The sequence below is a fragment of the Jaculus jaculus genome, chromosome 6 (genome assembly GCF_020740685.1).
Source record: "Jaculus jaculus isolate mJacJac1 chromosome 6, mJacJac1.mat.Y.cur, whole genome shotgun sequence".
Lineage (NCBI taxonomy): Eukaryota > Metazoa > Chordata > Mammalia > Rodentia > Dipodidae > Jaculus > Jaculus jaculus.
In genome coordinates, this window is record NC_059107.1 from 81,955,015 (window position 1) to 81,976,140 (window position 21,126).

The window sequence follows — 21,126 nt, forward strand, 5'->3', positions numbered from 1 at the left end:
TGTTTAAAACTGTGGAAAAATATAAACTTTTCAACTACTACTAGAATTTGAAATACATCAATAATATAAGTTGTATTTCTTAATTTGGTATGAATGTATATAGATTGCTTCTGGTCCTCTTTCCCTATCTTTGCTTCCTTCCTTCCTTCCTTCCTTCCTTCCTTCCTTCCTTCCTTCCTTCCTTCCTTCCTTCCTTCCTTCCTTCCTTCCTTCCTTCCTTCCTTCCTTCCATCTTTCTGTTGTCTTTCTTTAATTTCTCTCTTCTTTCCTTTATTTCTTCATTTGTGTGTTGGGAGGATATATGCATGCATGTATATGTGTCCTTGAGGCACTCCACAAGCTCACCTGTGGTGGGGTGCAGTCATGCATGGTGGTCAAAACAAAACATAGTGTGTCCTGCTCCATTGCTCTTCTGCCCATTCCTGTTTTGATTCAGAAGCTCTTATTGTCCTTTTGGTGAGCTCTGGTGGGTGTCTGGTCTCAGCTTTCATGCTGGACTGGGGTTAGAGGCCTGTGTGATGACACCCATCTGCTTATGTGGGTTCTGAACACTGGACTTTGTGTCTTAGATCCTCATGCTTGCACAGAAAGTGTACACTCTCTAGCATTCTCTTTTCCTTTTAATCAAACTGGTAAGCTTTTGGTGAACTCTGATTTCTTCACTGAACATCCTTATGCATAGCTTCCTTAGAAAATGAATCAACAACCTTGTTGCTTCTTCTTTTGAGTCCAGCAGAGGAGGAGAGCATTACAGCACTGCATAGGCTTTAGAGATTTCCAAATTCTTCAGTGTGGATTTAGTGGACTACTGAATATAATTGTGCCAAATTACCTGTTTTTGAAAGCAGGTTCATATAATGCATAATAACAATCCTTGTAAGTAGTTAAATAGCAATTAGCTTATATCATGAAAAGATTTTAAGTTATACTGACAAAAGTACTATTACAACTCTAATTGTTATGCTATGATACATAATATATAATGAAACAAAACCAAATACACAACACCATTTATTGATATAACAATTGTTATATGCCAGTAAATCTCATGATTATTCAACATATTATCAGGAACTACATATTATGTACCATACGTCAGATACTTACCATATGGGATCCATAGCCCTTTTAGAGGCACTGTTTAGCAGACACAGGATTAGGAGACAAGCCTCTTTGTAAAGAAGATCGAACAGACAGTGTGACCTCAGATATAGCTTTCAACAGAACAGATTGACTACTGTAGCACAACATAACCAATAGTTATTCAGATATGTGTAGAAAAATATAATAAACTCAGATATGTTTAGTGAGGTAAAACAATAAGTATGGGAAATTCAAATGAAAGCCCTTTTCTATTTTCTCATGAAATGATTATTGTGCAGAAAGTCATTGAACAGATTTTGAAATGTTACTTCTGTCCGTGATGCTGGTCTAATAACAAGAGAAAACTCTGAGAACTTAAAATATGCTTTTTTTTAAGCTAAGTCACTTGAAAAAGTTACATCTACAATAGCAAAACTAGTAAATGAATTTTATGAAATGGAATTAAACTTGATTTTATAATGTCTTCTTTGGCCTAAAGATAGTTTCCCTACCAATTTTTTATAGCAACAAATAATTCATCTGGTTAAAAATCATTAAAGGAGCTGGGGAGATGATACAGTGGTAGAAAGTGATTGATTCCAAAGGCTTCTGGCCCATATTTAACTCCCAGGCCACCCACAAAAGCTGAACAGGCAAGAGACCCTGGCACATCTACTCCTGCATGCATTCATGCATGCATGCATGTATACACACCACACACAGAAAAACGTGTTTTAATTTTTCAGATTAGAATGTATATATTTACCAGATGCTTAGATATCTATTTAATTCACCATGTCATCATAACAAAATCACTATGACCTTGTAGTACAGGGACTATTAATTTCATTGACAAGAAAAGTTTTTTTTAAAAATCTTCAACTACCACATTGTAAAACCAGAATGTGACAGATTCCAATGCCCCAAACTCATCTATCTGAATGTACATTTTTCTTCTTCACATTTAATCTCCCCACATGCAACAAATACGCTGTGTGCTTTTGTACTGCACACCTCTATCAGTGTTGGCACCTGCTGCATAAAATTAATGAGATGATATCTCCAGTGCTCAGAGTTATTAGTAATTCTGAGTTAAGTTGAACAGAACAGTTTGAGATTATTTGAGATAAAAATTTAATTAATATCATCTTTTTTCCAGTTCAAATTATTAAGTAAAGGAAGTCAAAATAATCTTTGTTTTATTACTGAAAAATTAACCAAGGAAAGATTCAGTGATGTAAAATCCCTTTCACATAGAGCAATTTTCTTCTGCATTAGTTTCTGGAGTCTTCCCCCTATGTTTCAGGAAGGTACAGTTCTACCCTGCTGGTGCCTCTTGTGAGCTGGCTTCCTTCCACCATCACCTCCCTGCCATCATCAAGATACACTGCTGTTGTCCAGTCTGGAGAAACAATTAGGTCCCCAATTACTTAGAATAAACAAATCAGGGTGACCTAAACTCAGAAAAAGCTTTTATCTTCATAATAATTTAGGAAGCTACGGAGGGTAGATTTAAGTGCTTTTGAATTCATTTACTCAGCTCCTCTAAGCCCAGTAATTATTACTTGGATTAAATAAATCATATTCCAAAGAAATTTGAGGATGTTTAAAGGTTCTGCAACTAACTATAGACTCTCCTGCTGTCTTACAAATTCATTTTAATCATAGGTATTTCTCTTCCCCCTTTCTTCTCAAAAGTGAGCTAGGATCCCATGCATGCAAAATCTACCTTTGAATTGGGGCATCCTATTATAGGGAAGGAATAACAGAAAATGGCTCTCAGACATTTTCATGACATAGCACCTTCCATTATAACATTATACTTCACATTGTGCTCTGTAAATAATGACAGATTATGACAGGAATCTAAAAGCTACTCTTTTCTCAAGAAATTAATCCAGTTTTTACTTCTAACTACCCAGTGCTAGCCACCAGTAATTATCATGCTATGGCCTGGGGGAAACTGGTGGAAGCCAGCTGAGAGAGGTCTAGCAGGATCCTCCTGGGGCACCAGCACATGTATTTCTTGAGTGCTTGAGAATTCTAGTGAAAGCCACAATATAACTGGGATAACTTTGAATCTACCTAATGTTTTAAAAGAAAGTATGTACGGGTCAGTGGGTAAAAATGTTTGCTGCACAAGCATGAGGACCTGAGTTTGATCCCCATTGTTTGCAGCATGAACTGCAGGTATCAGTAATGTGCTGTGCAGTTTTCACAAGTTAGAATAAAGACTTTGAGTGTTCCATCATAGGGAAATGGTAAATGTTTGAGGAGATGCAGATGCTTCTTCTGATTTGAATACCACATACTATAATATGACCTCATAAATATGTAAAATGTTTCTGCTTGGGGTAAAATATCAATATATGAGTAAAACATATGCGTTCTAGTTTCTCAATGCTATTAATAAGAAATGATCAGTGATATAACAGAGTACAGGGTTCCACTGTGGGATGTCATTGAGTAGTTTCTTTTCTGAGGCACCAAAAAGTAACCTCTGAGCAACAGCCATATTCTTGTGGCTTTCCATAAGCAGAGCTTCACCTGTACTTCACATATTCTGAAGAATTTCTCCGGGTTCAAATACTGCTAGTGATGGGGATAGTCAGGTTCCTCTGTTGCCTTGCATTTAAACAATCTGGATGACTATGTCTGCTTCCCATGTGCCTGGCCACAGCCACTTCTCTCCAGACTTAGTACCTCAGATCACAGAGAAATGAAACAGAGGGGAGAACTCAGATAATGCCACAGTACTACCAAAGCTTTGTTGAGAAGAAAATTTAATATAACCATTTCATTGGTTATATGATGGGCTTAAAATGTCATGCTTAAAGTGTCACAGGAATAAGGCAAAGACTAAATGTGCAACGCAGTGTCAACAGAGGCAAGTTTTCCTAGTGCAATAATAGTTCTTCTATTTAAATGAACTCCAGACACATGCACCATAACTAAGGGACATAATAGCTATTAAGTGCCCCATTTCTGGTAAACTATTCCTAGTTATGAATAGGAGAAAGAGGTAGATGATCATCTGCTGATTAGTTCATTGACAGTATTAAAATAGCCATATTAGCATACATGTACAATTGTTAAAACTTCTGCATGATGTTATGGAAAGGATCTGCCCTTCAGCATCAGGAAAACGTAGATATCCACTCTAACTATTTAAAAATGAGAGGTCATAGTAGTCTGTCCATCAGTATAAGCCTCAGATGCCAAGCTGATGGAAGAGAATACTAATAAGTGCAGTTTTATTTATTTATTTATTTATTTATTTATTTATTTCTTCTTTATGATTAATTTAGACATAGGATGAATGAAATATGATTCAAGTACCAGATGCCATGACACCCAGCCCCAACTTTTGATTAGCTTTACAAAAAGCTTTACATATATTTTTCTCAGTTCAATGTGCTTAAGACATATCTGTTAGTAGACAGACTTACACTATGCAGAATGAAATTTCTTTCTGCCTTGTTTTGGTTTTTGTTGAAGTGTTCAAGTTTCAACTCCTGTTCTTTGGAAATCCAGTCACTGCTTAGAAGGGACTAGTACCTGGTCCCTGCAGCCTTCTCCTTTGGAACCCCATCCTCAGTATCTTGACAGCAATCCTATTTGTGATTTCAACATATCAAGAAGACATGGTGGCTCTTAATGCTCATGGCTTCCTGCCAGGAACAGGCATCCAAGCTCTCCCTTCAGCATTGGTCTTTCCTCTTTCAGGTAAAAACAGAAAAAGTGAAGAGAAAAACATGGTGGATCCCTTTCTCCCCGTCTGTGCCAGCCTGCCTCCAACCTGGTGATCGTTGACATTCACCATTTCTGTGAAAGCCAAACACATTTTTTTAACATTCCATACTACATTTGACTAATAAACCCAATCTTGTACCTTATACAATGTTTCCTCGCATTGTAGTTATTATTAGAGGATGCTTGAACCTTAACATACTTTGAACAGAGATGTTTTAAAGCATCACTATTTAGCTTTACTAATGCTTAAAAATAATTCCTCGCAAACTCACCCAGCACATCAGCTGCTGGCCAAGTGAAAGCTTTGCATTTTCCTGCCCTGTTTTTCTTTGAAATTATGAATCTCAGGAATTAGTGCATTTCCAGAAAAAATTATGAAGAGCTGAAGTATAACACAGGACTGTTGCTGCTAGAAGGACTGTTTGATTTATTCAAGCAGGTAATGAAGTTAATGAGTAGTGCTTCTATCCAGTTCATCAGAGTGTCATCTTAATTCGGACATAAACTGGGTACACAGTTCAGGGGTCTTTTGCATCTAATGTCATTCATAGGCTCTGTCAGAAAATGTTCTAAAGCATCCTTCATCAACCAAAAATGGTCATAACCTCCAAAGGCCTAGGGTTGTAGACTTGGACACTATATATGGGAAACAGTTTACATGAAGATGGCTAACTTGGCTTACATCAAGTGTTACTGTGTCCTCCCTGCAGCCTTCCTAGCCTTTAATTCAGTAACAAGGTTGAGGTTTTACTGTTTTGTTTGTTTGTTTTTGTTTTGTTTTTGTGAAGGGACTGGGGCTGATATAGTGATTAAAGCTGAGTTCTTCCTGGGTCTGCTTCAATTTCCTTCTATGAACAAAATGTCATACCTAATTTTTGTTTCTTCTCAAGAAAGAATTATGCCCTTCTTAGTTGTAACACAATGTTGTTTGAGATCCATGTTTAGTAACTCTACAACTTCATCTGTGGTTAGAAGAACTTACAGAAAAGATTTGAGGGACATGGGTAAGATTCTGAAATCTTCTAATAAGCATGGTTTTGTTTTAAAAATGGTTTCCAAAGGATGAAGTTCTCTGGGTCAGGATGGCAGTTATTTGTATCTTTAAATGTTCTAGTCTCAGCCAGCCTCAAGAAGGATCTATCAGGATTTATACTAGTGATCTATATCAATTTCCATTTTTTAATATGATATTTAAAATTACTTGAAGGATTTTTAAGTGTCTCTAAACATAACTGAGGAAACATGTGAGTCATGACTGGGCATTTTCCTATATACTCCATATTGGCTAGGAAAATACTTTAGAAAAGAAAGAATAGAAATTCAGAAAGCAAACTTATAATCATGTGATTAGTACCTGGATAAGGAGAACATTCCTGCTAAAGAAACTCATCAGTATTAAAGAAAAATCACATATATTCAGTGACTTCTTTTTTGCCTAATTCCCACTTCTAACTGAGATCTGCCCTCATTTTCATCAATGTCAGAGGTTAAGAAAAATAATAAATACCTACCATATGGTAGAGATAGTTGATATTTGAGATAGCATAATTGAGATATCAACAAATCATACAAAACTGATCTACATTTCACAGCATTGTAATAATGTCATTACCCTGACACATTTTCAAGGTAAGAGCAGTTTTTCTTTAATGAAGGGATTGTAATTGACTTATTAGGTAAAGGAGAAGCTTCCTTTCCTAGTATACCTGATGTTCTTCTCTCAACAAGTTTCATTTTAAGATTATTTTATCTTAAAAAGATAATTTCTATGATTTATTGTTGTCTTAATATCTGCAAAATTTTAAATCAAATTTTGCCATTTGTAAAAATAAACAAGGGCAGCCTGAGTTACTTAATGAGATACTATCGAATAAAAGAGCAGACTCAATATTGATTGAGAAAATATAGGCAACTTATATTACAATGTATGAATAACCCTTTGGGAATGTATTTTCCCACTGTTTTCTTCAAGTTCCCAAAAAGCTATTCAGTGACTATCCAGCATTTCCAAAGGAAAAATGACGGAGTAAGAGAGATGATTGATAATTGCATTTCTGCCCATTTTCCTAATTATGTTACCTATTAAGGAAAACTGAGTAGGAACCACAAATGCATTTCACTGAGACATGTAATCTTTATACTAAATAAAACTTAAAGGAGTTAGCAAATATTTTGATGATAAAAGAATAAGGATGCATTGAGAATAAATGTGTAAATAGATTATGTGATAATCTTCACAATCTATGTTGTCAGATAAAGATTTAAAACTTTCAACATATGTTTTATAATTTAATTATTCTAAAATATATATTTGCATTCATGTAATTCCTATTAACTTGGTGATAAAGGTCATCAATGAAAAGCTTTAATTTAATGTAATGTAGATAATGCTACTTTTAAATTACTCTCTTAGAATTGTTGTTAGAAGTTACTTTGGGGAGCTGGAGAGATTGCTTAGTGGTTAAGGTACTTTCCTGCAAAGCCCAAGGACCTAGGTTCGACTCCTTAGAACCTATATAAGCCAGATGCACAAGGTTACACATACCCACAGGTGGAACAGGTGCACAAGTGGCACACATGTCTGGAGTTCATTTGCAGTGGTGGTCCTGGTGTGCCAAAATGAGAAAAAGTTACTTTTATCACATATTTTGCCTTCATCAGCTGAATGATCATGATAATTGTGTTTCATCTGTCCTTGTCTGTGTTTCCTTAGCCCTACATTAGGAGACATAATAGCACCTATATCCTAAGGTCAATGGGAAAAGTTATAAGATTTGGCAATGGCCCAAGATAGATTAAGTAGTTAGAAACATGCATTTATTAACAAATCTGGTGCAATCCATATTCCCATTCTTTTGCAACAGAGCTCCCTTGGTAGTCCAGACTAACCTTGTACTCTCAAACCACCTGCCTCAGCCTCCTGAGGGCTGGAACTATAGGTGTGCACCACTATGCCTGGCTTACCTTTTTGGATTACTGATAAGCTTATGTTTGTATAATAATTTCATGACTTTTTGAAATTATATAAACAAGTCCAAATTAATAATGGAAAACTTGTGTTCAAATGGCTCTTTAGAAGTGTATGGCAGACAGTGATGAAAAGTCTTCTTCATTTGAGCTCATGGATCTGGAATTGCAAGTAGACATTCTCTAGTTTGGGTCACATTATGCAAGGGAGTCCTGTGTTCTCTTCTGAATCTGCAGTATGCCATTTAATAATCACGGGATGCTAACAGTAATCTTTCTAGAATACATTATTTTACAAATACACAAACATTGGTTTAAACAAGCTATCAAGCACTGAAGTATATGAAATTGACATTGAATATTGGATGGATATTTGCTGATAGTCAATGACCTAATAGAAAACATCAAAAAACAAGATCAACTTATGGAAACAAAATACATACATGGCAAATGAGTCTCTTCATTAAACCACATATGATAGAGAACCATACATTTTCAAAATCTTTCACTGGGTAAAAACATAACAGAAACAGGCTTAAATAATAATCTGTGGACTCCTTTTAATACTCTGAAGGCCTCTCAATGCCTGAATGTAAAGCAAACAAGAACTCCCTTACCCATTTTCTATCCATTGTGTGGCCACATCCTCAGACAGTAGTCTCTGAAAAGTATGTTTAAAACCAGAGAGAAGGAATATAGGCTGAGAAACAATAATAGCAAAACAAGTAATGTAATGGAACAGGAAGAACAGTCTGTAATGGCAGCTGCCACCTGGGATGTATAGACAGAAGTTCAAAGGATGGCAGCCATTGAACACTGTGGCTTGGAATGGGGAAAAGACATGCAAGAAAATTTCTGTGGCACTCTGAACTGTTACTTTTAACAGAGATAAATCCAGTCACCTGGGCATATCTACACAAACAGTAGTACTCATTCATGTTGATAACCTGTCAGCATTGGGGAGAATCAGGAATAAAAGGAGCAGCCCTGCACTAGGGATATAAGGCATGAGCCCAAATATTAGCATGGAAATAATCTAGAGCAAACAGTAGGAGACTGTGGAGACAAGAGAAGGATGATGATAAAAGTACTCACAAAATGAAACATGTTGCAATTTTGGATACTTTTTTTTTTAATTCCCCCTCATCTCCTTTAATTTCTTAGTTCATTTTCTTCTGTTTGCAGCTTTCCAGGTATTTTGTGACAGTAAGAACTGATGAAACGACATTGCTAAAATGATATCACAAAATTATTTCAATTGTCCACTCTGACACCTTAAATCTTTAATTGAAGAAAAAAATAATTAGCCATCTAATATATCTAGACATTTGAAATACAGTCAAATTTTAAAGGTCTTTTCAAGCTGATAAGTTTTTTTTAATTTATGCTAATTTAACTTTAGGTTAAAATATGTTCTTAGAAATTATTAATCATCTGAATGAGAGCAACCTAAGAAACTAAGATTCTGTAAGTAACATGGACATGAGTGCATGAAAGAATCCATTTGCTTATATGTTCTCTGAAATCAATTATTTCCTTAAGGATTTATGTGAAGTATGCAATTATTAGATAAAAGAAAGAAAGGGAAAGGATAAAAGAAAGCAAAAAAGCAGGAAGACTAGGAATTCGCCTTACATTTTCTTCTCATTTCCACTGATAGAAGAAATACAAGAGTCCTTTTGCTAAGAAGCAAGTCTTTCATTTTCTACCACAGCACTTTTCATTTTAAATAAAATTTCACTCAAGAAACATCACCATCCACTTTTTGCAAGCCTTCTTTTGGGAGACAGTGCAGGCTTATTTGTAGTCAGTATGGGGCATCCATGTTTGTGTACACTGAGACTAAGAGTATCTTCACCATCTTGATTTTTCCTCATCTACATCAAGTTTCCCAGAAAATGCTCTACTTTCTAGGTCCCTACTTTCTTTTGAAGTGACAGATGATAAATAAGCAATTTTCTAATAGCGATTAATAGGTAAAACTATTTACTGCTTCTATGTAGCTGAGATTCCTATAAAAATCTTACAGGAAGGCTGGAGAGAGGGCTTAGTGGTTATAATGCATGCCTGTGAAACCTAAGGACCCAGGTTCAATTTTCTAGGTCCCATGTAAGCCAGATGCACATGGTGGCACTTGTGTCTGGGGTTTGTTTGCAGTAGCTAGAGGCCTTGGCATGCCCAATTCTCTCTCTCTCTCTCTCTCTTTCTCTTTCTCTCTCCCTCCCTCTCTTGGTCTCTAATAAATAAATAGATCTTTAATTAAAAAAATCTTACAGGAATAATTACAAAAATATTGTTGATAGTTAAGGTTTACTAAGGACCTTCTGAGGAGTGGGCTTAGCTGTATATTCTTTAACATGTAATTTCAATTCTAACAAAATTCAATGTTGTGAACCTAAAGTACTCAGTTTTACATATGAAAAAGCAAGAGTTTAGTAATTTTAAAAGCCTCACCCAAATAAGCAAGGATGTGGAATTTAAAGCCATGCCTGTTTTAACTATCTTTCAACTATAAAATTATACTTTAAATATTATGAATTTTCCCTTGTGGGATAAACTGTTATATAGGAAATGTCTGCTAGGAATTATTAGGTGGAAAATCTATTTTACATTAGGTAAAGCCCTACAAAGTAATACTGAGTTTTGATGGTACCAACCAAACCTTTCTGTTTATTCCCTCTTTCTTTCCTGCTTATTTCCCTGCTTTTTTTAAAATGAGAAATGATATTTCAAGGCTAGTGTGAGAATGAAGAATGAATTATGTGTGCCTGGGAAGTGTATAGAATGGTCTGAAGATCAACTGTTTTTCACAGAGGCTTGAATGCACTAGAGAAATTCTGACAAATGACAGTATAATATTTTGCTGAGTAACATTACTTTTTAATGAATGATTAACTTAATAAAATTATTAGGCATGTTTGTTCTAACAAATACTCTAAAGAATGCAACTTTATTTTGATCTTAGTGAAATATTATTCATTTGAAACTCCAAGAATTTCAGTAAATAACAGAAAAGAAATAAATGATTTACACTAAAGTGTAAAGTGGTTCAAGATAAACTTTAGCATTTTTGTCTTAATTTCCCTTTAACACTGCTACACTGTAATGTTCTGAAAAAAATTCTAAATGCATGCATTATAGAAGTTTATGTTCCTTTAAAATTACTTCAAATTTTCTATTTTAACTATATAAAATATTCCACTCAATTACTGACAGGATAAACCTATCTTTACAGTACTCAGTTCTTCAATTCTGATAGACAATGTGTGCTGTATTTCAAGGTGTTATTTCACACATAAAAATACAATATGTTCTCTGAAAATAACAAATATTGTTTACATTGTGTGTGTCTACATAGTTATTTGACATCAAGAAGTAGTACTATTTTAGACAAATTTATAAGAGTTATTTGCCTGTATTATTCTCATATGTATCTTTTCTAAATAATAAAAGTTATTGCCAACAATAGAATGCCTCTTGTGTAACTTTATTGTAGTGGCAATATGCTTGTTGTCATACACACACTCTCTTCCTTGAGTCCAGTCATATGAAAATGAGTAAATATATTGTGTGTTACTTGTGTATCTCCAAAGAGCAAGGCAATATGTAGCACAAGTCACACTGGCCAAGCAGCTACCTTGACAGCATAGGAGAGCATTTGTTTCCATCTCAAAGATGATGGCAACTAATTTATTATTTTTTGAAGATAGCTGCTATTTCGACAAGTTGTCAATTTGTTATATTTGATGTCTAATTCAGTTAGAGAAGGAGTCCTCTAAGAAAAGGAAAGATGTCATTTTCTGAAATGTCTGAATATTTCTTAACCAAAACCATGTCAGATGTGAATTATCACTTAAAATGCTTTTCTTCATTTTAATAGGAAATTATGATATGAGATCTAAGAATTTTAACTATCATTATCAAGGCAATTACCACTGCCTTCGCGATTCAAGGAGCTGCTGAAAATACATAAGTCATGTCTCACTTGTCATTTCACCTCTACTGCTCAGCACATGAAGTGTTTAGAAAATAAATAAATATCATAGTTACTGTTAGGAAGCATTCTTGAACATCCATTTTTATATCATTTCATTTGTAGTCTTAATTTATCTTCTGTAGCATATTTTTGATTAACTAGCCAATAGCAAAGCACATAAGTATTTGTTTATATGTCTTTAAAATACTTTATCTGAACACTATTTTTAATATTGCTTTATGTTCTGTGATAACAACTCAAATTCCCAAAACTCTTCAACATATTTTGTAATATTTTCTGAGCATTACTTGTCCTTCTTAGTTAATATTGTTAATATTTTATATAAGTAGAAACTGCTATCTATTTTATTGCTATAATTAACATGAAAATTTACTGTCCAAGACAATACATAGAATGATTGACAGAAAGTTGTGCTCTAAGTAAAATATATTACCTACATTATCATTTCTGTTAATGCTATAGCATGTAAGGTGACAAGAAATTATTTTTTCCCAATTTGGGAAGCAGAATGAAACATTAGATCAAGTAATCTCATATTTGGATTGAATTATGCTACCATATCTGATTTCTGCATTCAACAACCATTCATTAAATTTCACTGTGTTATATATAATCTGGACTAGGACTCACTGGTGTTAATTGCATTTTTTGTCAAAAAAAATCCATATATTCCTTAGTAATAATGCTGCTTTTTATGATAGCATTTTATTTCTTCAAAAGAGTCAGGTGAAATAATTCCACATAAACCACAGATGATGCTATTGCTGCTTATATTTTGTATTAAAGGAAGTACAGTTAGACAGATTGCATTTTACTAATACTGTTCAGAAAACTATAAGGAGGACATTGTTGTATTCTAATGTGTGTTTGATGCCCTAGCTGGGACTCATTGATTCACTACCCAAATTTTATTACAGGACCCCCAGGCCCTCCAGGTGGCCTGAGAATAGAAGACATTAGGGCCACTTCTGTGGCTCTGACATGGAGCCGCGGGTCAGACAATCACAGCCCTATCTCTAAGTACACCATCCAGACCAAGACAATTCTTTCAGATGAGTGGAAAGATGCAAAAACAGGTGAGTTTTATGTGCTGTTGATCCGTACATGTCTCAATAGGCTTTTTAAATATTTTACACCTGTGACTTTCTCTCTGTCTCTCCGTGTGTGTGTGTGTGTGTGTGTGTGTGTGTGTGTGTATGTATGATGGAAATGAAGCAAAGGCCTCTCATCTTTCTCATTGACTTACTTGTACCACTAAGATTTGCTGGCAACAAGTCATAAGGAAATTTTTGTTTGTGCAAATAACATCTGTATATGATTTCTGCCTAGTCTATTAATTACATGTGCTTCAATATAAACAAAAACTAGAAAAATTGTCATTTAAAGAAAAGCCACCAGAGAATTTCCATGAGGGTAAAAGACCGTCATAATCAGTGTTTTGGTTCCCAGCATCCAGCTCAGTCTCATGCTCATTCATGGGATAGAAGTCTGCTCAGCTCCTAGTCTGTACCAGTGCATGATGTTCGTGCTGGAAATACAACCCAACAATATGTAGGAAAAGAAAACCTGACTTCACAAGCCTGCATTCCAGTTTGCGATGCCAATAAACAGTCAGTTAAATAGTGACATTAGTTGGGTGGGGAAGTGCTGAAGGAAGGGTGTTGGGAAGGAAAGTTGTATTTCAAATAGAACATGTCTACTGCTCGCATGCACATGGGCTTTCTGATGGCTCCAGTTCTTTTTCTGTCTGCTTATTTCTCTTTTTGAACATGAAGTGTTTTCCATTGACAATCCATAGCTGGTTGTTACTTTTTATTCAGTTTGATAAACTCTGCTCTTTTGACTGAATTCCTTTATCTAATAATGCTTAATTTTATATATCGACACATTTAGCTATATGGATGCATTGCCATTTTGCATTCTAAGTGTTTGACTTTTTATTCTTCTATGTTTATTTTTGGATGAAGTATACATTTGATAATGTTCCATTTTGATTTCTTTAATGTAGGCCCATTTGTATATTTTCTTAAGCATTTCTCTAGGGCTTACCAGAATAGACTTCTAATTTTTACTTGCTTGGTTTTAGTCATTTATGGAAATAATTCTCCTAGATTAATCTGTTTTATATCCCTCATTTTTGTACTATTATATGTATGTATTATGTATTTATGTTTATATATGTGTACATGTATTTTCTAACAAACAATAATCTTTTGTTACAAATATTACTTTCTTTTTTAAATATATTTTATTTGTTTATTTGAAAGAGAGAGAGAAAGAGAGGGAGAGAATGGGCACGCCAGGGCCTGCAGCCACTACCAGCAAGCTCCAGATGCATACATCCCCTTGTGCATCTGGCTTATGTGGGTCCTGGGGAATCAAACCAGGATCCTTTTGGCTTTGCAGAAAAATACCTTAACTTCTAATCCATCTCTCCAGCCCCACAAATACTACTTTCTATAATTTTATGTGCTTTAAAACCAAGGGAATGACAAATATATATTCATAAATTTTGTTTTATAAGGCTTTTTCTTTACTATTGTTGCTTCTCTTCATTTATTCACATGGATTTAAGGTACCTACCCTCTGGTGTCACTTCCTTACAACTTTTTGCCCATTTGTCCCCTTATAGAGCTATAATATACTACAGTTCAAAGTTACTGATCCAACAACAAAATTATATATGACATACATCATACACACTCACACACATATCATATGTGAATACACATACACACACACAGTATCTGTGTAGAAATGCTAATAGGGTACCCATGGTTCTGGCAATCCATAGAAACTCTAGCCTTTTGTATTAAATGATGTAGTTTTTGCATATCATTTATGTACATCCTTCCACAGTTTAAGCTTTCTTCAGATTATTTATTTTCTGTTACTGAAGGGTCTATGCATGTTCTAAACAGGTGCAAGTATGTTTTTCCTACTTTCAATGTTCAGCTCACTAAATCTGTGATAGAAATTTCCCATGGATATGGGAAAGTAGAGAAATATATTTTTTCTGAGATTTCTTTTCAGACTTTTATGAGAAGTGAGATGAATGAGTGTATCTTTCAGAACTTAATAATTACCTTTTCTAGTGTTTCTTATATCTTCCATGTCATTTCCAGCTACTGTGTGGGCTCAAGTGCATTAGTCTAAAGGACTTCTTTCAGAAGTTCATAAAAGGAAGACCTGAAAACTAGCTCTTAGGTTATGATCACTAAGAGTTTCATGTCATCTTTAGTCTTAGATTATAAATTTATAGTATCTCTCTCTCTCTCTCTCTCTCTCTCTCTCTCTCTCTCACACACACACACACACACACACACACACACACATATATAGTCCTTTTTCAGTGTTTTGGATATGCCTTCTTTTATTGAACTGAGAAAGCTGCAAGCTGTTTCAAACTCTCCTCTTCTTTACCAAGTACTTATATCTGGGATTTCCATCACTCTCTATATAATTAGATGTGTTACTTATATGATTTATGTAAGTAATAAACTTCTTAAAACACTTCTGATTAATTAGATAACTGGAGAGACAGTCTTCCAGCTTTGTCAGATAGAAAAGGTCTTTAACTTTAGACTTAAGTACTATTTTTAAGTGCAGATTTCATGAGATGCAAAATCTAATTTGCCTAGTATTCTTTTGACCATTCTACCAACATTGTTGCTCTGTCTTTTTGTACACTGTTTCTGTTTAGAAATCAGCTACTCTTTTTACATCAATTCTTTATACCTACTGGGGTATTTTTTGACTGCTTTCAAGATTTCTTTCTATATTTGCTTTTCAGCTTGATAAGAATATAGGCATTCTGATAAGGGATTTTTAGATATTTGTATCAGTGAAATATTTCATCACCTTCAGAAAAATTTCAGTCATTACCCTCTTTAAATTTTCCTCTGTTCACTCTCTTTTCTTGATTGTTCTTTACATATATGTTACATTAATGTTGTTCCAACATCAAAGGCTACATCAACCTTTTTTTTTAAGTTTTAAAATCTTTATTTTAGAGAGAGAGAGTTGGTGCTTCAGGGCCTCAGCCACTACACCACTGAGTGAGCATGTGTATCCTTGCACTTGCCTTACCTTTGTGCATCTAGCTTATGTGGGATCTTGAGAGTTGAATATTGGCCCATAGGCTTCATAGGCAAGCACCTTACCCACAAAGCCATCTCTCCAGTCCTACATCATCATTTTCTCATTAGCATATCCATTCTATTTCTTCAACAGCTCAGCTCCAATTAACTTTGAAGAATGGTATAGGTTGTGTGTTCCATTTGTTAGTGTACAGGTGGAATTGCCTTGAAAATGGAATGTTTTTTTAGTGGTAATGAAAAATGCTTCTTTCAAAAAAAAAAATGAAAACAAACATGTTTTTAAAACCTACGCATCTTATGTAGTACTCAGTCAACTAAAAATAAAGGTAAAAGATTAAAAAGTTTGTTGCAAAAATTTTGTAGACTTCTTGTTCTGTCAGGTCAGAAGAGTGAGGGAAGTAGACAGGATTTGTTAGAGGAAAGTTCTTCATGGCTGGAAGCAGATTGCAAGCTGAGTAGGTACCTAAAAGCATGTTTCTTACCAGAAGAAGCTAGTCTAGGGTTAGGTTTAGGGGGGCTCAGATTAGCAGTCTGCATACAAATTAGGCAAAAAAGGAAGAGTCAATTTATAGAGAACCCATCCAATCGGGAAGTGAGATTAAAAACCCACTAAAATGGTTCTCAGTTGTGTTTATTGCTTAGTCCACTTTACCCCTATCCTTGATGGTCCAGCACTGAGGGGCAAGTGAAATGAGGAATGGGAACATAATAACTTATACTCCTGTGTTCTGTGCTATGATTCTGGCTGTGGCTCTTAACATGGGGATACTATTACTCTGTCAGTTTTATGAAGGTAATTATTTAAGACATTAATATATTCATTCTAAATATATCAACTCTCACTGAATCAGAAATTAAATTTAAAATTATGAGAGGAAGGAAGATACTATACAGTCTTTAAATGTTATATTGTAAATAATACTTCTTTTGTACTTTTGTAGTGTATGGAGAGCAGATATTAAGATTAGATTCTATTACCTTCAGAGGACAAAGTATTAAATATCCTGGAACAAGCATTTATACATACATGTATATAAGTTTCAGGACAGACCCGGGAGGTAGTGAGGCCCTACTTCTCTGGGGACATTTAATGCTCAGATAAAAGCAAATAAAAATATGTATTAGAGGCAAAACCAAATATATATCAAATTAACAGAAGAAAGAAATTAGAAAGCATTGATGTACATTTGAAGAGAATGAGAGAGGGTGTTAGAGGATGGATATGAGCGCCAACCTTCACTATCAAAAAAAGCAGGAAACTGCTAGGCGTGGTGGCACACGCCTTTAATCCCAGCACTCGGGAGGCAGAGGTAGTAGGATCGCCGTGACTTGAAGACCACCCAGAGACTACATAGTTAATTCCAGGTCAGCCTGGACCAAGAGACCCTACCTCAAAAACAAAACAAAAACAGCAGGAAACTGGGATAAACAAGGACATGCTCATAGCTCTGAGACATTGTCTCTTTTTGGTAAATGTGACTTTTGTATTTTTATTTACATGCATTTCAAAAACTTATTAAACAATTCTCTTTGTAAAACATCATATGATACATATATATATTTTGGGCCATGAGGGCATCCAACACATGAATGGAAAGTAGGAGAACTATTTATATGGCCACAAATTATTATCACAAATGAGTAAGAGGGAAACAGGAGAAATATTGTTGAATGTGGGCCTGATATGGATTAGCCCACAATGGACTCTTAATAATGTGGGTTGCTTAGATCAAAAGCAGAAGAATAGAAATGCCAGCAAGAGAAATTTTGTATAAATCTAGTCTTTGTTGTATGTTATGGGTTGAGAGTACTATCTAAGTTGAAAGGACTGAAAAGATGAAGCAGAAATCACTCTTAATTATAGGTGTATTATTTAGAAATGTTAGACATACGTCATTTTACTAAGTTATTCCTATGACTTAAATGTCTTGTTTAGATATTTGTATTCTCATAAATCATGAAGGTAATCTAACTGGACAAAGATAATCGCAACTGATTTTGTTCTAAAAAGAAAAGATTTTATGTCACTAGCAAACTTGATAAATGTAATTATCTTGTATGTTTCAAATGCCTCCTTTAGTCATTCAGAAGGCACATCCCAGATGTCATTTATTTATTTATCTATTATTATTATTATTATTAGGCTTTTTTTTGTTCATTTTTTATTTATTTATTTGAGAGCAACAGACATAGAGAGAAAGACAGATAGAGGGAGAGAGAGAGAGAATGGGTGCGCCAGGGCTTCCAGCCACTGCAAACGAACTCCAGACGCGTGCGCCCCCTTGTGCATCTGGCTAACGTGGGACCTGGGGAACCGAGCCTTGAACCGGGGTCCTTAGGCTTCACAGGCAAGCGCTTAACCGCTAAGCCATCTCTCCAGCCCTATTATTAGGCTTTTGAAGTAGGGTTTTATTCTAGCCCAGGCTGACCTGGAATTTATTATGCAGTCTCAGGGTGGCCTTGAAGTCCTGGTGATCCTCCTACCTCTGCCTCCCAAGTGCTGGGATTAAAGGCACACTCTACCACACCCAACTTTGATGTAATTTTTGATGTCCATTCCCTAGTTCCTCCTTGAGAAGGTTATATGCATTTTTGAACCAAAGTCTTCCCAGTGGAGTCCACATTCTCAAGGTAGTAACTTCAGAGCTGTTTGCTTATTTTTCCCACATTTTTCATTTTAGTTATTAAAACCAAAGGCCAAAGACCTTATTTTGAATCTAACTTCTACCATTAGGAGACTTTAGTTGACTTTTCCTACCCTAAGTCCCCCTATTCCCCAGCATCCAAATATTCCCTGGGGTCAACTGTGATTCTTCTATTAGAAAAGTGGCTCTGACCTCCATGTATTTGTGGGTATTTTGATGCTGGATTTTCATATGTGCTTGAAGTGTAGCTTTCTGCAGTGGGCTCCACTGAACAGACTTTTGCCATCCTGGTCCAAGTTATACCTTCTTATATATGTTCCAACTTATACATGTTCACTGTTCAGCTGCTTAGAAGAGCCCTAATAGGGCACTGACCACCATTATAATACTATATTATTGCAAAGAGAGGCCATCCTGAACACTTTTAATGTCACGATTATTTAAGCACTTAACTAATGCTATGGAATTCTAGCACACAGAATTGTAGAATGGGTCAGACTGTCTTTCTCTCAAGTCATGAGTTTCCTAGGGCTAATAAATAAAATTCCATAAAATTTACAGCTTAGAACAACAAAAGATTACCTTTCCATTGTTCCGGAGATATTTCAAGGCTGTACTCTGCTCTATCCTCTAGCAAACCATGCCTCCTTTATCTCTTCCAGCATCTGGTTGCCCTAATTATCCATTGCCTGTGACTACATCCTTTCAGCTTCTGTTTCCATGGGCACATTGCTGCCTTCTCTTTATGATTATGAGTGTGTTTCTTCCATGTCTAAGAAGAGTTGTCATTGGACTTTGCACTCACCCTCATAACCCACATGTGTATTATATATATATATATATATACACACATACATACATACATACATACATACATACATACATACATACATACATATAACCATTATTTAAAAGCATCTGACAAGATCTACTTTTCCAAATTAGGTAATAGTCATAGGTCCTGGATGATAAATGGATGTAAGTTTGGGCAGAACATCACTTAACATGATATAAGTTCAGTGGCTCAAAGTGGCCAGGCTCCCTTAGCAGATATTGCTGAGGAAGGACCAGGCCTGTTGGTTCCTCCCAAGGGGTTGAGGAAGAGGGTGAACATCAGATGACTCATACCCTCTCCTAGTCACCAGAGGAAAACCACACTGAGTCGGGAGTCTTGTCGAAGCAGGAACTTACTTTATTGTTACAGGTGGTTGACTATATAGTGTTGAAAACAAGGGTGTGGATTCTAGGATTGGGAGAGAGGTAAGGGCCAATAGTAAACTGTGACTATTGAAATGATAATTCCAACTCCTACACAGAAGTAGCAGGCAAGAAGCCATTAGGCGTCTTGCTGAGTCCTAGCTGGCCAGAGACAGGTCAACAAACTTTAGCTAGGCTCAGGAAGTTCCATGAGGCCTCGTGTCCAGGCCTCTCAAGGCCCAACATCCCCCCCCCCTTTTGTTTTTGTACACACATTGGAAAACATGGCCCCTATCTTAGGTTGTCCCCCTCTGGGGATCTTACCCGTCACTGGGTACCATGTATCCAGCTCATTGAGAATCCACTCCATGACCTGTGTTAGGTTGTCCCAGCCTTTCTGAGATCTTACCTGTCATTGGTCAGATGGAGGGCGGAGGAGGGACACTCATATGAGGACAGCCAGTCATGAGGAGCTTGACTCCTGAGTAGCAAGTCTCTGATAATGTATTTTGACCTGATAAAGTTTTATTGCCTCTAGCCGTTGATGAATAAATTGTGTAATCTTATTAATTACACAAAACCCGACAGTGAGGAGAAAGAGAAGGAGAAGGAGGGGCCCAAGTAGAGGGAGAAGGTAGGGTAAGAAGTCATGTAAGCCCATCAGTAGTGGGTTGTCCTGGTGGTCCCGCCACCTCCTTTCCAAGTCTTCCTGGGGCCTCTTAATCTCGTCCTGGATGATTCCCGATTTATTGGCATAAAAGTAGCATTTTTCCTGTAAAAATAAGCATATGCCTCCCTTTTTGGCCATTAGTAGGGCTAGTCCCCTCCTGTTTTGTAGGACTACCTCAGTCAGGGAATCTAGCTTCCAAGAATGATACCTACATCTGGGATTAAGGTGGCTGGGGCACAAAGGCCCATCCAATTGGTGGACAGAAAGTCATAGGCCATCCCGCCTTTACAAACATAAACCATTCCAGAAGGCAGGCAGCGTTGAACACTGGGCTCAGTTGCGTTAAAAGTACATAAGGAAGGATGAATCCCACATCTATACTGGAATTATTAGGGGAAGGTAGGTCCCAAATGCAAGTTCCAGAGGAAACATTGGGAAAACCTGAACGGGGATAGGGAAGGTGGCTGAGCAATTTTTTAAGGTCATATGGACTGTACTGCAAGCAGCCGGGGAGGCCAAGTTTGGAAGCAAAGCCAGACCAGGGAGAAGACCATTTTAGGAACAGTCCTCAGGGGTGGGACACTCCCTGGAGAAGTGATTGTCAGTGTCCCCTTGTTGGGACAAATATTTTAGTCTCTTGCTGGTACCCAAATGGGTCTTTTTTCATCTTGAGGGAAGACACATCCAAACAATCTCCCTGCTGTGAGGAGCAGG

The 21,126-nt window shown here is 36.1% G+C and overlaps 1 protein-coding gene across 4 annotated transcripts in view; it reads left to right on the top strand.

Annotated features, from left to right (window-relative positions):
- Cntn1 (contactin 1) overlaps positions 1-21,126 on the top strand; it is a 381,249-nt gene that overhangs the window by 281,965 nt on the left and 78,158 nt on the right. For all 4 annotated transcript variants that reach the window (XM_045152150.1, XM_045152152.1, XM_004662174.2 and 1 more), the window contains one exon: positions 12,718-12,876. In XM_045152150.1, coding sequence (XP_045008085.1) covers positions 12,718-12,876 — 159 coding nt within the window. The remainder of the gene's footprint in view (positions 1-12,717; positions 12,877-21,126) is intronic.